General features: G+C 43.4%; 1 protein-coding gene across 3 annotated transcripts in view; it reads right to left on the reverse strand.

Moving 5' to 3' along the window:
* The window catches only part of SLC12A2 (solute carrier family 12 member 2), a 65,375-nt gene extending 51,111 nt beyond the window's left edge, over window positions 1-14,264 (reverse strand). For 2 of the 3 annotated variants that reach the window (XM_026703956.2, XM_026703954.2), the window contains exons 1-2: window positions 10,104-14,264; window positions 8,910-9,743 (exon numbers count right to left, since the gene is read on the reverse strand). In XM_026703956.2, coding sequence (XP_026559741.2) covers window positions 8,910-9,656 — 747 coding nt within the window. In that variant the 5' untranslated portion in view covers window positions 9,657-9,743; window positions 10,104-14,264. The remainder of the gene's footprint in view (window positions 1-8,909; window positions 9,744-10,103) is intronic. The other variant, XM_087926890.1, reaches the window with a different exon arrangement.
* Window positions 14,265-15,421: the final 1,157 nt, after the last annotated feature.

Genomic DNA, 15,421 nt, shown 5'->3' on the forward strand with positions numbered 1-15,421 from the left:
GTCCGCCAAAATAGACAACAGGTGTTTCTCTGCCCATAACCCCAACCGTAGAGCCTCTCTCATGAGGGCTTTGGACCTCATCCCCACTTGCCAGTTGACATGAGCCTTTGCAGCCATGTTGTCCATAAAGACTAGAACATGAGAGCCGGTCACTGATTGCCTGAAATGCTTGAAAGCCAGAAAAATGGCTCTGAGCTCTAGCCAATTTATGGGAAGGGTCTGCTCTGATCTGGACCAAACGTCCTGAGCTATCTGGCCCTGCATATGGAAACCCCAACCCAGAAGGCTGGCATCGGTGGTTATCACTAGCCTGTCTGGGTCCCTGAGTCCCCTCCAGATTGACAGGGAATGCCATCAATTGAGAGATCTCCAGATTTGTGGCGGGAGTGGGACTTTGATGGATGAGTGGCTGGTTCCTGCTCGTTGGTAGGGAAGCAGGAACCACTGGAGGGGTCGGGAGTGGAGCCAAGCCCACGGGACGATGCCAATACAGGAGACCATCTTCCTCAGAAGTTTGGATAGCAGCGACAGGGGGACAATTTGATGTTGCTGGATCTGGATGATGATCTCTGCAAGGCTCTTTCCACGAGCTAGGGATAGGAAAACTTGGCGCAACATGGTATCGATGACTGCTCCCAAGTGTTGCAATTTGGTTGTGGGAGAGAGCTGGCTCTTTTTGGTGTTGATGGAAAATCTGTGGTTCTGGAGACATGACAGAGTAATTTGCAGATCCTGATGGGCTGCAAGGATGGAAGAGGATAGAATCAAAATGTCGTCCAAGTGGCATTGGATCCTCACTGGAATAGAATGCAGAGATGCCATCAATGCTGCCAGAAACCTTTGTGAAGACCCTTGGAGCCGATGAGAGGCCAAAGGGAAGTACTCGATGCTGGTAATGGGTATTCTGATAACAGAAATGGAGAAACTGGCGATGATGAGGCCAAATTGGGATGTGGAGGTAAGCGTCAGTGAGATCAATGGAAGAGAGGAGGTCGCCCTCCCAAACACTCTCTAAAATAGAATGCAGAGTTTGCATTTTAAATCACCTGTATTTTACAAATTGGTTGAGAAATTTTAGATCAAGGATGGCTCACCATCCCCGAGGCTTTGGGAACAATGAAAAGGCGAGAGTAATGCCCATGTCCCCATTGAGAGGGGGGAACAGGTTGAATAGCCCTGATTTCAAGAAGGTGCTGAATGGCCTGATTCATGAGGGCTTGCCTGGAAATGTCCTGAGACAGGACAGACCAAAAATTTTTGATGGGGTGGCGTTAGGAAGTCCAATTGTAACCCTGACCTAATAGTGCTGAGCACCCAGGCATCCGTCGTTGACTCCTCCTAAAGAAGGCAAAGAAGGCTAGGCGACCTCCGATGGGTGGGAAGAACAAGGGATTACTTAGAGTGTTGGAAGGAATGACCCCCCTCCCTCCCAAAAGGGCCATTTACCAGTAGAAGGTTGTTGCCTGCTGGATGCTTCCGCCCATTGGTCTTGGCGTTGGGAGTACGGCCTGTGAGAGCGTGGGAAGCGAGATGAGGTCTCCGCTCGGAAGGCAGAAAGGCGATAAGGAGCAGGGCAATAGTCGGCTTTCTTCCCAGAGGAAGAGAGAATTTTACGTTTATTTCTGGTTTCGATAAGGTTCCAGAGCATCGCCAAAAAGCTTATCGCCTGCGAATGGAAATGAAGCCAGCTTCCATTTTCGGCGTGACTCTGCCTGCCAATTTTGGAGCCATAAAAATCTTCTTGCTGCTACAGAAGATGCCATGGCCTTGGATGCAAATTTGGCGGAATTGAGAGTGGCATCTGCAGTGAATTCCACCGCTGCAATAATCTTATTAAGGTCTTGGTGAGACCGAAGGTCAGAAGTAGGCAATCTATTCTGGAGTTGGTACAGCTACTGTATGGATGCCCTCGTGAAAAAGGATGCTGCTGTTGAAGCCTGAACAGCCCAAGCAGCGGCCTGGTAATTGCGCCTGAGGGTCTGTTTGGAGCGTTTATCATCCGGTTTCAGGATATGTTCTGGCTCTGTGGGAGTGCCAGAAGATGCGAACAAGGCCAGAACCGGAATGTCAACAGAAGGCACTGCCAGGGCATTGTCCAGAGCTGTGCTGACATTGTAGAAACGCTTATCTAGAGAAGATGGGCGAGGACCTGCCGAAGGAGAAGCGCACTGTTCCTTGACCATGTCCAGGAACAAAATGGGAGAAGGCAAAACCTCTGCATGCACTACAGGCTTGGAGAAGAGTGAAGCCCCTTGGCTAGAGGGATTTCCTTGTGGCTCGGGAGCCACTTCCTTTGGCGACAGCTTGGCAGTAAACAAGGCCTTGCTGAGTAATGGCCTTAAGAGAGTAGGTTTGAAGATCAATGCAGAGGATGTCTGCTCTGGATGAGAATCCTCTTCCTCTGAAAGATTTGGTCAAAAATCTTGCCCTCTTCACACTCTGAATGAGAAGAGTAACTGTGTTCAGATGGTGAAAGCCTTCCTTCCTCATCAACCTGCTCTCATTCTGGTAGAGAAGAATGGACCCTGAGGTCCTGGGGCCTGTGTAAATCAGGATGATGAGGCAAGGAACTTATAGATTGAGAAGGGAGAAGGGCCTGAACCCTTTCCAGAGGTTGAAGAATTTGCTTGAAGCCTTCAGCCAATCCCTGCCTAATGGCTAATGAGACAACATCTTGGATATCCCCTGGTCTATGCTCAAAGGTAGAGGCAGAAGGACAAAAGCCCGCTGCTGTGGGAGTGAAGGTGGCTTCAGGCCTAGATTGAAGAGAGGTTCGAGGCCTGGAGGGAGGAAGGGAGAGGAGCATAGGGCACAGAAGCCTGTTGGAAATAAGGCCCAGATCTGCTTAGATCCTGAGGATCTGATTGTACTGCAAGAGCCTCAGGAGACCAGGATGGAGGATGGAAAAGCTCATAGGTAACTTCTCTTCTCCTGGGAGGGTTTGGTTGGGGCCCATGAGTATCACCTGAAACATGCTGTAGTTGCACTCCCTTCTGAATAGTTCTGTTGAACTGCCTCTCTAGAGCTGCATGTCTGCGCTTCTCTGCCCTCAATTCAGCCTGAGTTGCCTTCTTAGGGGATAGAGCCTTAGCTTTGATCTTAGCAGCAACCTCCCTCTGGACTGATTGGATGCGTTGCCTATGTCTTTTTCTCTTATTGGGCTTAAGAGACTGTTCCACTGGGGGGGAAAGCTCTGCCTGAGCCTTATCTTGCTCCATTTGTAGAATAAAGGCTCTTGCATTGGAAAGAAGCTGTTTATAAATTTTTCTATTAAGCCCCTTAGGGTATATATGGCCCCCGAGCTTACAAAATGGCCACTCACCTCGTGGTGGAAGGCTTGAATCCAAGATGGCTGCTGACTACAGGAAACAGGCTCCAAGATCGAAGAATCGCTCCTTAGGCTATACAGAGCCCCAAGAGAAGTCAGCAAGGAAAAAATACAGCAACCAGCCACATGATCAGCTGGCTTGTGCTCTTATCAGTTTGCCGATTGTTTTTACGATTGCTCCGAACCTCAGGCATGGGGGAGGTCTACAGACGCTGCCCAGCTTTCCTGCACAGAGCTCTGTAATGCTGCTCCCAACATTGCAGGAGAGGAGCCCTGCTCTCCTGGAAGAGCAGCTGCCCTGGAAGCTGCTTGAAGTGAGGAAAAAAAGTACTGAAGATCGCTGGTGAGTGCTATCTAACAGAACGCTTTCAGAAACACAGCTACTGACTGAAAGGAGCTGAGTCAAAAGCTGGGGTCTCTCCCCGGGGCTGGCTTTTATATCTTAGTACAGACTCAGCTAAATGGAAGGAGTCAACCCATCCTGGGCTCTCAATGCAGCATGGAGGAGAAAAGCTTGAGGTCTCTTTCTGGTCTCCAATTCACCATACAGTTACTAATTAGACATAAATGCTCATCCATTCTGAATGTGTCTCACCCGTTGTCTCTGGTCTCATATCCATATAGGAGAGAAAGAGTAATTATAGTTCCACAGACTTTCAGCTTTGTAGAGATTTGGATACTGTGATGATTAAGCACTCTAGTACACAACTGCCCCAAAATCTGGCTGGCCTTACTGATCCTGGGGTGAATTCCTTTGTTCAAAGACACATAGATCGAAATACTTCCCAGGCATCTGAAGCTGTTTAATTAGTTAGCTGGGTATCAACAGTGATCTTTTATAGGGTTGGTATTTGACACAGCTGGCAAAGTCTTCAGTCTTATTCAGATTGATAGTCATGCTAAATAACATACCAATATCTAAAATTTTATTTAACATCAATTCTAGATCACTGTCTTTGTGCGTTAAGTGCACACAATCATAAGCAATCATTATTTTTGAATGTATAGATGCCATCTGTTCATATGTTCAAGGGACAAGGGTCAAAGAGAATTATCTAATGGGTATCTGATATAACTCCCTCTTTCAGACCTTGGACAGCATAGGACAACATGCAAGCAAAGGACAACATTCAAGCAAAGGACAGACTGAACAGGACTGGGGCGAGTACTCAGCTTTACCCTCAATGGAAATGGTAAAGGCAGTTGACCTATCACCATTGTAAAGGACCTATTCTGTCATTCTGATGTGGAGCAGCTGAATCAACTTCAATCAATTTATTTGGACATCCATAATGTTTCAGGATGATCCAGAGAATCTCCCTGTTTCTGGTGTCAAATGGCTTTGTCAACTTAATGACAACAGAATAAAGAGGCTTGTTCTGCTCAATGAAATTCTCCTGGATTTGTCTTACACTAAATATCATGTCTACTATACTTCTTTCTGGCCAAAAGCCACATTGTGGCTCCCAGAGGTTCTTTTCCAAAACAGTGACAAGTCTACTCAGGAGAATGGGGGGGAGGGATCTTGCAATGGACAGCAGCGAGCTGCCCCTATAATCTCTGCAGTTTTATTAACTTCCCTTATTTTTAAAGAGAGCTATGACGAGGGCATCACAGAAATCATCAGGCATCTCCTCCGTGAACTAAATGTCTTCCTTGAAACAATTATAAGGCATTTAGATGAAAAGCTTTATAGATCTCAATAGGAATACCATTTGCCCGCTTGTTTTATTTGAGTTCATCTGCAAGATCACTGTCTTGATCTGATCAGTAGAGGGAGGCAGGCCGGCCTAGGGCATCCAAAATCTGCTGTAGGAAATCAGGATCAGTTGTGGACGGCCTATCCAGTAGGTTAGACAATTGTTTAGCCTAGTGATTTTTGATTCCTCATCTTTGATCAAGCTCAGCCCATCAGATAACAGCAAGGGGAAGCATCTTGATTTACAAGGGCCATGAATTGACTTTATGACGGGTGGCAGTGTTCCACCTGCTCAGCTTTTCTCTGCTGCCACTCATCCTCTATTTCTATAGGTACTTAAACTTGCCTTTCTTTAAGACAGGTGACAGTTCATTCTGCCTGTCTTCTAGGCCAGGGGTCGCCAACCTTTTGGACCTCAGGGACCACCAAACTCATAATTTTAGATCCCAGGGACCACTAACTGGTTCTGTGAGCGTGGCCTAATTTGTGGGTGTGGCTTGGTGGTCATGTGACTGGCTGGGCATGGCTTGTAGGTAAATATTATAAATATTTATATGAATATTGATTTTTTTATTTTAAAAAAGAGCAACTTCTACCCAAAATCAGGCAAAGCAAGCAGGCAAATTGAGTTGCCCACAGAATCACAGATTCATTCAGAAATCTATCTATCTGCCATTGGCTAGCTCAGTCTGTCACATAAAATTTGCTTGCGAGCAAACTCACAAAATTAACTCACAACACACCATGTATGTAAATATTGATTTTGTTTATTTTAAAAAGTGACTTTTATCCAAAATCAGGCAAAGCAGGCAGATTGAGTTGCTCACAGAACCATACAGTGATCTATCTATCTGCCATCAACTAGCTCAGTCTCTCAAATTTGCTTGCCATGAGTCTGCACTGAATTTGCTTGCAAGCAAACCTTCAATCCTAAGGGAGGTTCGGCTGTGCTTAGCTAGAAAGCAAGAAATCCAACCATTTCCTGCTTCCTAGCTAATCTAAATCTCCCGGCACAGCAGAACAGATGATGGTTGGAAAAAGGAAAAACAACTTATCAGACAAGTTTGCTGGGTAAGAAGTGGGCGGGGAGGGTCCTGTGGGCCATGTGGGCTGAGCAGCCTTGTGTTTCTGCGCAGCCTGGATTAATTGCTTTGGGGGGGGGGGTGCTCTGGGGTGAGATTTCTCTGCGGCCCACCAAAATTTTCTCACAGCCCACCAGTTGGTGACCGCTGTTCTAGGCCTTGTTCTTAATTTGGAGTGTTGCTGAAACAGTCTCATGATTTTCATCAAACCAGCTGTTTTCAGTCCAAATACACTTGTTACAATCAGCATAATGACATCTTTAAACTGCATCTATTTTAAACTGCATGTACTAGTTTTCAGCACTAGTAAATGTTAATAATCTATTATTAATCCTGACTCTCACTAGTTTTATACAATATATATCCACAAATAAAACTACCTGTATCAAAATGTCAACCACTCTTCATCTACCCAAATAACATAAATGAACTTTAAAATATTCTAAGAAATGAGAAATTATATTTTATTCAAATTTTAACATAAAATGTTACTGACAAGATCGCATGCCATACAATACAGCAAAGCCAAAATGATTGCCAAGATGATTAATGCATCTGCTACTCAGTGATGCATTAGTTTTGACTGAACCTTCTTATAACATCAGCTGACTTGATATCATAAAGTACCTGAACTACCAGTAGTACTATATGCATAACTAGTTTCAAAGAATTCTTGTCAAGGAACCCCTCAATTCAGGGTAACTCTAAAAAGATATAAAATAATGCAGAACCAATGTGACCAATTGAATTGGTGCATTTCAGCTTGGCTTAAGATTTCATTAGATATATTTCTTTGGGTATCTACCCCTCTTTAACATTTTCTGTTGCTTACATTTAATGCTAAGTTAATAATAATTAGCCAGATGATTAAGCAAGCTTTAAAAAGCCATCCAGCTAACATTTCAGCTCTTGACCTGACAGTAATCTTCAAACATGCCACATTTGCATGTAATTCTATAGAGCAGGCTGACCTCACACAACCAACATAACCACAACTCCTAAGTATTTCCTTAATCCTGCAAGATTTCTTGATGAGAAAGCTACATTAATTTTTCACACACAAATAACATAACCACTTTCTAAGCAGGATTATTTACATTAACTTAAAATTTTAAACTACTAACCATTTATTTACATTTATAGAGTATACTGCCCATCTTAAGATTGCTTATACATGCGTAGCAATTTTTCTAACTGCTAAAATGCAATCTATGTATACTTTTAATGGGAAATACTCATTTATCTAAAACTATCTGCTTAACCTGTTTCATTTCTTTCAAGACAAAAACCTACTTCTTCCATAAATACACTATGTATTTAGATTCAAATTACCATGCTTAGAATATGCTTCCTGAAAAAATGGAACTCTAATTTAGACAATATTCAAGAGCAATAGATTTTAATATGTCTATCCTAAGCTCCAAGCCAACTCAATGAATTCTGAAGTTAATAGAGTTGCACTGTTACAGGAAAAGAACACTTATATTCTACTAATATAATACTTCCATACTACACTAGGCACTAGATAAATTTTGGAGCAAGCTTTTATTGGATAAGGTAGTGTAATATCTGTTCAACATTCATCATACCAAATTTTCCCCATGAGCTACAATGACTATATCTTTAAAAGGCTGTTAACCAGATGGAAACCAGATTTCCACTGTATATTTACCTTATTGTTAACATTTAACATATTGCTTCAATAAACTATCTAACCTTTATATTAATTAAGCAAATAGGTTTTCAATAGCTTAGCTTCAATATGCAATTCTGTTTGGGAAATCTTAATTCTTTAATAAAACATGAACTATTAACAATGGCTCATAACATACTTACCAAGCAGAATTCTATTTTAAATGCTAATATATAACTGATACATTGTACTTTTCAAAAAGACAAGAGCTCAGAAAGTTATCAAAACTTTCAAATACAATATAAATAAGCACAAATAAAATTCATAATGAACTATAAACTCTTTAAATGTGTTTCAGACCTACATAGTTGAACTACTTAAGCTGCTGAGTTTAAATTCATCATATTATAATAAATGGATGTTTAATTCTGACCTAGTGGAAAGATGCAACTTTAAAGTAGCCTGCGTTATTAAATTATTTATGTAACAGCTAAAAAGTTGTTATTCTGAAAATAGTCTCTCAAACATAATTTACATATCTATAAACAGCTTATAAATCCATGAACATTGCAGTAAGGCTGGCCAGTTGACCGACAAAGAACTTGGCATCAGGAAATAATCAGAGCATACAGAAAACCAGAAAGCTGGAGGAGAATATTAATATGGATGCGTGATACAAAATAGAGATAAAGGTATTTCTTCTGGCCTATCTGAAGATGGCCTTTGGTTGTTATTACAACATGTAGAGATTTACACTGTGTTTCTCCAGCAACTACTTAATCCCATGTCCTAACCTAAAATGAACTAAGAAATCTGGGGGAAATATTACCTTAGATCAGGCAAGTACTGCTGTAGTGTTCCATTAACTTTTACAGACCTATAAAGTATACTAGCTCCATGTAAAAGTTGCACAAACATGAGACAATATGTAACCTAAGGAAAGACAGCAAATATATTTGCAATGCATATCTATAAAGCCAAAGTCCAAGCAGAGAGAACATAGAAAATGTAACTTTTTATAGATTCTAGCTAAAACTCATCTCATTTAGTAAAATACCATATTTTTCTACTTCTATACTCTCAGCATGACACTGCATCAGCCTGATGCCCCATTTTTTATCCCAAATGAGGTTACCAGATGTTCTTGACTTGCTCACCATCACTCACCTTGTCCAGCTCATCGTGCAACTCGGCAAGGCTGGGTCGAATAAGTTTCTCTCCTAGACCAGCAGCGGTATGCCGATAATAGTCTATTCTTGGCACGGCATCGATGGTGTTGTGGCCAAAGGTGCGCAGATAGTACGTATTTGTATGAGTGTCATAATAGTAGTGATGGTGCCCTCCTGAGCCTCCCCCGGAATGTAGGCTCCCTTCGCTCAGAACTGTGTCACCACCATTCTGGAAGCTGACGCTGCAGCCTTCTGGGCCACCACCTCCAGGTTCATCGGAGTTGTCATCTCCAGCTGAGGGGTCCACGAAATTCACCCGGAACCGGCCTTTTGCTTCCTCACTGCTTTTCTTATGCCCATCACTGGGGACTTCAGAGGTCCCTTCCGTCGTCTTCGCCTCTTCTGCCATGGCCGCCCGACTCAAGTTTTCTGCCACCAGGTCCACCTGAAAGCGGCTCTGGCTGGGCGTGGGACCCAGAGGTCTGCAAAGCCCATCACCAGCGGCTGCAGAGCCAGGAGCCAAGGCGCTCGCGAGGTCCGTCGATGTGTCGCCTGAGCCAACCGGTGCATCCCCGTCACTCGCCGGCGGACGAGATACTTCCTCCGCGCCTGTGGATGCTGCTGCTGCTGCTGCTGCTGCATCGGCGGCTCCTCCTCCTTCTCTCCCAGCAGCTGCTGCAGCTTTGAGCTTCGGCGAGCCGGAGCGCGGCGGCGGGGAGGAGGCGCGCGAAGGCTTTGCTTCCATGGCTTCTGCTTTTCCTCGGGCGGCGACAATGCGGGCCGGAACAGACCTCCTTGCGGCTCTGGCTGGTTCAATGAAGTCCCTTCGTTTCTGGCAAGCAAGCAAACAAAACGGTCGGCTGCCGCTCGGGGCGCTTTAAACAACCAAATGGCGCTCCGCCGCTGCCGGGCTCCACTCCGCCGCCCTCGAGAAAGCGAGGCAACACGCCGCACTTCCTCGGCAATAACCGCGCGGCGCGGCCCCTCCCTCCCTCCCGGTCCTTCCGCCCAGGTCCTTCTAGGGCCGCCGCCACGCCAGGTGATGATCTCGCAGCTGCTGGCCCCTCTCGCTCCTCCGCCTACCGGGTCCCCCTCTTCGAAACCCGAGACAAGGGAAGAGCCGAAGGAGGGGGGGGGAAGAGTCTCCATCCCCGCTATCCCCACCCCACCGCCTTGCTTCCCGCTTTCTTACCTCACGTCCTCACAGACAAGGACCACGCTCGGTCCGTCTCGAAGCACCCTCGAAGTCTCAGGGACTGCGGGAAGCAGCAGCAACACCACACGCTTCGTATCGCGGGCGCCAAGGCGACAGCGGTCCCTGAGGTACCGCGGAGGGAAGGGGGAAGCCGGCTGTCCTACCCTCCGCAGACCTACGCTTTCTGTCTGAATAGTCTCGACACGTGTGCGTACGGCTTGGTGCGCGGACTAGCCGCAGGCTAGTCAGCCGCAAAGCTTCCGCTGGGCCCTCCGTTATCCTCCCCACACTCCCCCCTCGGTTTCCCCAAAAGCGAGCGAAAGCCGGCGCCAAGGAGCGAACGAGAGCGGGCCGGCGGCAGCCAATCGCCTAACAGCCGCGCAGCTCGGGGACGAGTCTTTAAAGCATCCGCTGCGAGGGAGCGGGAGGCGGAGGCAAAGCCCGAGCAGGGAGGGTTCTGGCCCGGCGAGGGCGGAGCAGCGTTCAGGCGCTGCTGGCGGATGCTGGCCCGGCTTTGGCGTGCTTCAAGGTTTATAGCTTGTCCATTACGTTGCCGCCGGAAGCCTCAGCCTGGCTAAAACGCCCTTCGGAGAGAGAGCGGGGTCGCGGTTCCAGCGTGGCCCGCTTTTCCCCTGCAGGGCGAACCAGTCAGCAGCGCGCTTACTCTCGTCGCGTAAGGAAGGAGGGAGAGGAAGAAGGCATCCGCCCGGCGGGCTTCTTGCCTCCGCCTCCTCCCGACGGAGAAGAGCTCTGAGGCAGATGGCGGGTTATAAAACTGACGCTCGGCTCGAAGTGAGGATGGGCGGGTCTTTGAAAGAAACGGCTTCTGCGTGGGCGGACGGCGAGCTGGACGGCTATGAAAGTTCCCGGAGTCTTCTGCTATAGAGGAAGGGGAAAAAAAAACCCAACCAACCCGAGCTTGAAAATCTCGCGAACAAGGCGCGCAGACGCAACTGAGGTTGCACGAAGCCCTAGCAAACTTTACGTTGAGGCGGACGGTTTATAGAAGGAAGGAGCGATCTCCGCATGCTCCGTGGGGGATGTTCGCTTCCCAGGAAAAGCTGCTCAGGACGTCTCGATTTCTATAAGATACAATGCGTTTCATTGATCCAGGCCTTGCTTTCCTAGGATGACGAAGACGGCCTACGTGAGGGGGAGAAAAAAAGTCCCCACACAAAAACAGTCCACGCATGGTTATACAAACCGAAAACCTAATGTTTTTTATTGCTGTTTTTATTTTTATCACAATTCCGAGAACTAAGTTGGTGGCTTTTGCTGCACAGGAGTTACATTGAGCCATGCGTATTGGCGTGGTATATACTGGTGAATACTTGCTTTGAGTTGAGCATCCTCCAAAAATTCCCCTGAATTCCAAGAGTGAGCAAAGATTCCTGGGCAGGCTCAGTGATGTGGAAATTATTCCCTCAAGGCCCGAGGTTTAAAAACAATTCCCATTCAAGGAAAAAAAAAAAAAGTAACAGCCTCGCATCTAGGAAGCTTCTGCTATGACGCTATTTTATGTTAAGGGCCCTTTTTTCGCCCTTTTAACCCAGTCAACGAAGGTTAGCTGATGTCATGTGAATTCTGTAACCTATTTAGCAGAGGGGGTATCACTAAATCAACTGTGTCATGTGAACATGGAAGAAAGCTTTTACTCCCAAGTTAACTCTTTTCCTGTGAAATAACACTTAGAGTAGTTCTACAAAACCAAGACTTCTCTGCAAGTAATGTAGCATATAAATGGTGGGAAATGGATGTACCCCCCACCTGTCTCTTGCATTTTTAGTTGGACCGTCATGGATTTTCAAACAACTTGGGTCTAGTAGAAAACAGTAGGCTCTTAACATATTTAGCGTTGTGGTAGAAAGCACCTGGATGAAAGGATGTTACTCCTTCGCCCTGCATGGGAGTTGTTTCTAAACCTTAAAGGGAAAACTGAGAAATTGGGAGGATCTGACCAGTTCTGGAGAACCAGTAGCAGAAATTTTGAGTAGTTTGGAGAACCAGCAAATACCACCTCTGACTGGAGATTTTACAGTATCCTTCCCCTGCCACGCCCACCAAGCCACGCCCATAGAACAGGTAGTAAAAAAATTTGAATCCCACCACAAGGGGATATTGAATGGGTTTGCATATCACATTGGGTCATAATCTCTTTTAGTCTTAATGTGTTGCGTGAACCCAGTTTTAATACAATCAATGTGTATTCATGAGGTTGAACCCATGTCTAATAGATTACTTCCTTAGGTAAGGTGGAGACAGTGATTCGCTTAACTATGGCAAAAGATCATAAATTGTGCTCTGCTCACTTAACAACTGCCTTGCTTAGCAGTGGAAATTCTGGTCCCAATTATGGTTGTACATTAAGGATTACTTGTACATAAACATATGCATTCATTCTCCACCTGAGATGTTCTAGTTTAGGGCAGCCAATGCAGTTGTTGAATTTTGCTCTTCCTATTTTTCTCAGCATGGATATAAGATCAAGGTTGTGGCAAAACTAATTCAGTTTATATTTCCTATATTGTACAAAATATTGATTCAGAATTACCTGCTTTTATGTTTCCTGAAATGGGTGGTTCAGTTTTATATTGTGTTCCTGAATGGGAGATAATACCTACTCTAGTTAATGATTCAGTCTATGGCAGGGGTGTCAAACTGGCAGCCCACAGGCTGGATGCATCAGGCGCAGGCCACGCCCATCCCAGCTCCACGAATGGGGAAAACATTGCAAAATGTCACGCGATGGCAATGTGACACAGCGAGTTTGACACCCGTGATCTATGGTTTACACCAGGGGTTTGACTCCACTGGTTTACACTCTTGCAACCGATGTTAACTTGCAAATCCTGCAGCTGAAACAGCTAGATTAATTTTTGTATTTTTTTAGTGGCCCTTTTAATATATCCTAAAATATTTCATTTTCCTAGGAGAGGGGTGGGTTTTAATTTCCAACAATCCATTGCAGCAGCCCCTCAAAACATCTCCTAGGTGGATTGCTTAGTTTGTTTTGGTCATTTGTCACTTGCCCATTCAGTTTAGAAAGCTTCAGGGACTCCACAAGTATTGGACAATTCAGGCGGGTTCAAGGAAAGGTAACCAACACTATGTACATGTAAACAGTTTCAAAATTGCTTAATTATACAAGACTGAATAGAACAAATAATCAGGAAAAGGCATCTACAACTTCCTTATTTTTTATTTCCAAATTGATAGGCACCTATTAATCCATAACTGCTATCAATTTGAATCTGTTTACCATAAGAAAAAAACAATTTGTTTCTTCAGCAAAAAGCATCAGCTTTGTAAGGACATTCAGACTGAAATTCATAAAATTTTCCCAAAAGCTGACTAAATTAGAGCTTTTTAAAGAAATCTAATATGTACAAGTTGTCCTGCATTTGTTAATATTTATACATCCAATGTTATGGCAGAAATAGAAAGATACTACAAACAATATAAAACTGGTAAAAATATGTTGTATATTTCTACCTATAGTCAATATTTTTTTAAAAAACGCTTATATAGAAAATATTGCATTCTTTGGGCAGAAACTTTTTATTTAATGTGAAATTAAATAATATTTCAGGGGCCCGGAGATTGCTTTGATTTTGTTTTTTCAGTTTTTCCAACACATACATGAAAAAGGGGTAAAGGAGCATTTGCACAATTTCTTTTGATTGTTAGAAGTAGACACCTGTCATCTGGAAACAACTTAATTCATATAATTCATACTTTTTGACATATTTTAGATTTGATGGTAGGATCTGCTTTCTCATTACAAAATGGTATTTAGAAAGCATATTGGCATTTACTGATGAAGTTATAATAACCTTGACATGGTAAGACATGGTTTGCTTTATAAATCACGATGTAGATTTTTATTATAAACCAAAACCACGTATTTTATGAACCAGGTTATACATGTATGTAGTGAGAAAAGAACTATGGGAACATTATGCTTTGGGGTGTGAAATGTTGCTGTTTGGTCTATGTAATTGGGTGTAACATACTGTCACATCAGCCATATATCTGTATTTATTTGTAACATAATGTGTCAATTGCCTGCATCCACATTTGTATATAATTCATTACTAATTGCATACTTTCATCTTTTGTTAATATTTATTCAGCTAATATAAATATCAAATGTTTTTATATTACTCTTATGGTTCTTATTTTGATGCCAAGGCGTTTCAGTGGCTTCTTCACTACTAGATCAAGGTTTAGGTTTGTTTATGAACAAAGAAGCCTCAGCTCAGACTACAGAGTTGACAAGGACATCGCAATTCAAGAAACTCTGCCATTGTTGAAACATCTAGCAATCACAAAGCTTCGATTGCTTCTGGCAACGCTAAGCTCCCTACAGACAGGGAGAACCCTAACCCTACCCTTAGTAACAGTGTGAACTGGCATAACTAACAACATGCCAACATGAGACCCATACAACATCTGTTAGGACAATTTCACAAATTTAAGTTTTGTTCTAAATTTGTTAAAAAATTATTTTACATTTTACATAATGTATTTGCTGAAATTTAATATGGTACACTAATTCATGATCTCTGTAACTATTTAATATATTGTCCCAAAGGTACTTTTTCAAAAGGCAACCAGATTTTGATTTTCCTTGGAAATGTTTTGCCTCACATCCAAGAAGCTTCTTCACTTCAGAATGTTTTCAAGGAAAAACAAAGTCCAGTTGCCTTTTGAAAAAGCACCTTTGGGGCAACCATCATCTGAAGGACTGAGAATCTCCATGGACTTTTAACTGTTTGATATAATATATAATCATATAATGTATAATTATATCTTGCATTGAATATTTCTGAGCAAATCTGCAGTAATAATATGGATTAAGTTAAAACAACAGCAAAGAATAAAGAAGTTGGAAAATATAAACCAGAATATTTGGACTAGAATCTAAGGAAGACAGAGAAATGTGAATACAACAGGACTGTGATTACAGTGTTTTGCCTTACAGTTTTTATTGCTATCACAATTTGGAATGAAATTCAACAAATTTATAAGGCTTTTCTGCTTCATATGTTCAACAAATTTATGGGACGTACACTAAGGATCTTAAGGATCTTCTAAATAAAAATAAAAATAGATATATCATTGGGGGAAATCATTACTGAATAACTTTGAGTAATATTAAATATTTATGCAGGATTTCCATTTTCACTTGTTTCTGACTAATATGGAAAAACTAGTATTTTCTATAGCAATGAGGGAAAGACTGGAGGAAAAGTATGTTTACCTAGTAGTGTATTTGTCTGTAAACCAGTATGTATGTATATATCTGAAAACAC

This window comes from Pseudonaja textilis, chromosome 2 (assembly GCF_049901715.1).
Source record: "Pseudonaja textilis isolate UNSWEBS1 chromosome 2, rPseTex1.2, whole genome shotgun sequence".
Classification (NCBI taxonomy): Eukaryota; Metazoa; Chordata; class Lepidosauria; order Squamata; family Elapidae; genus Pseudonaja; species Pseudonaja textilis.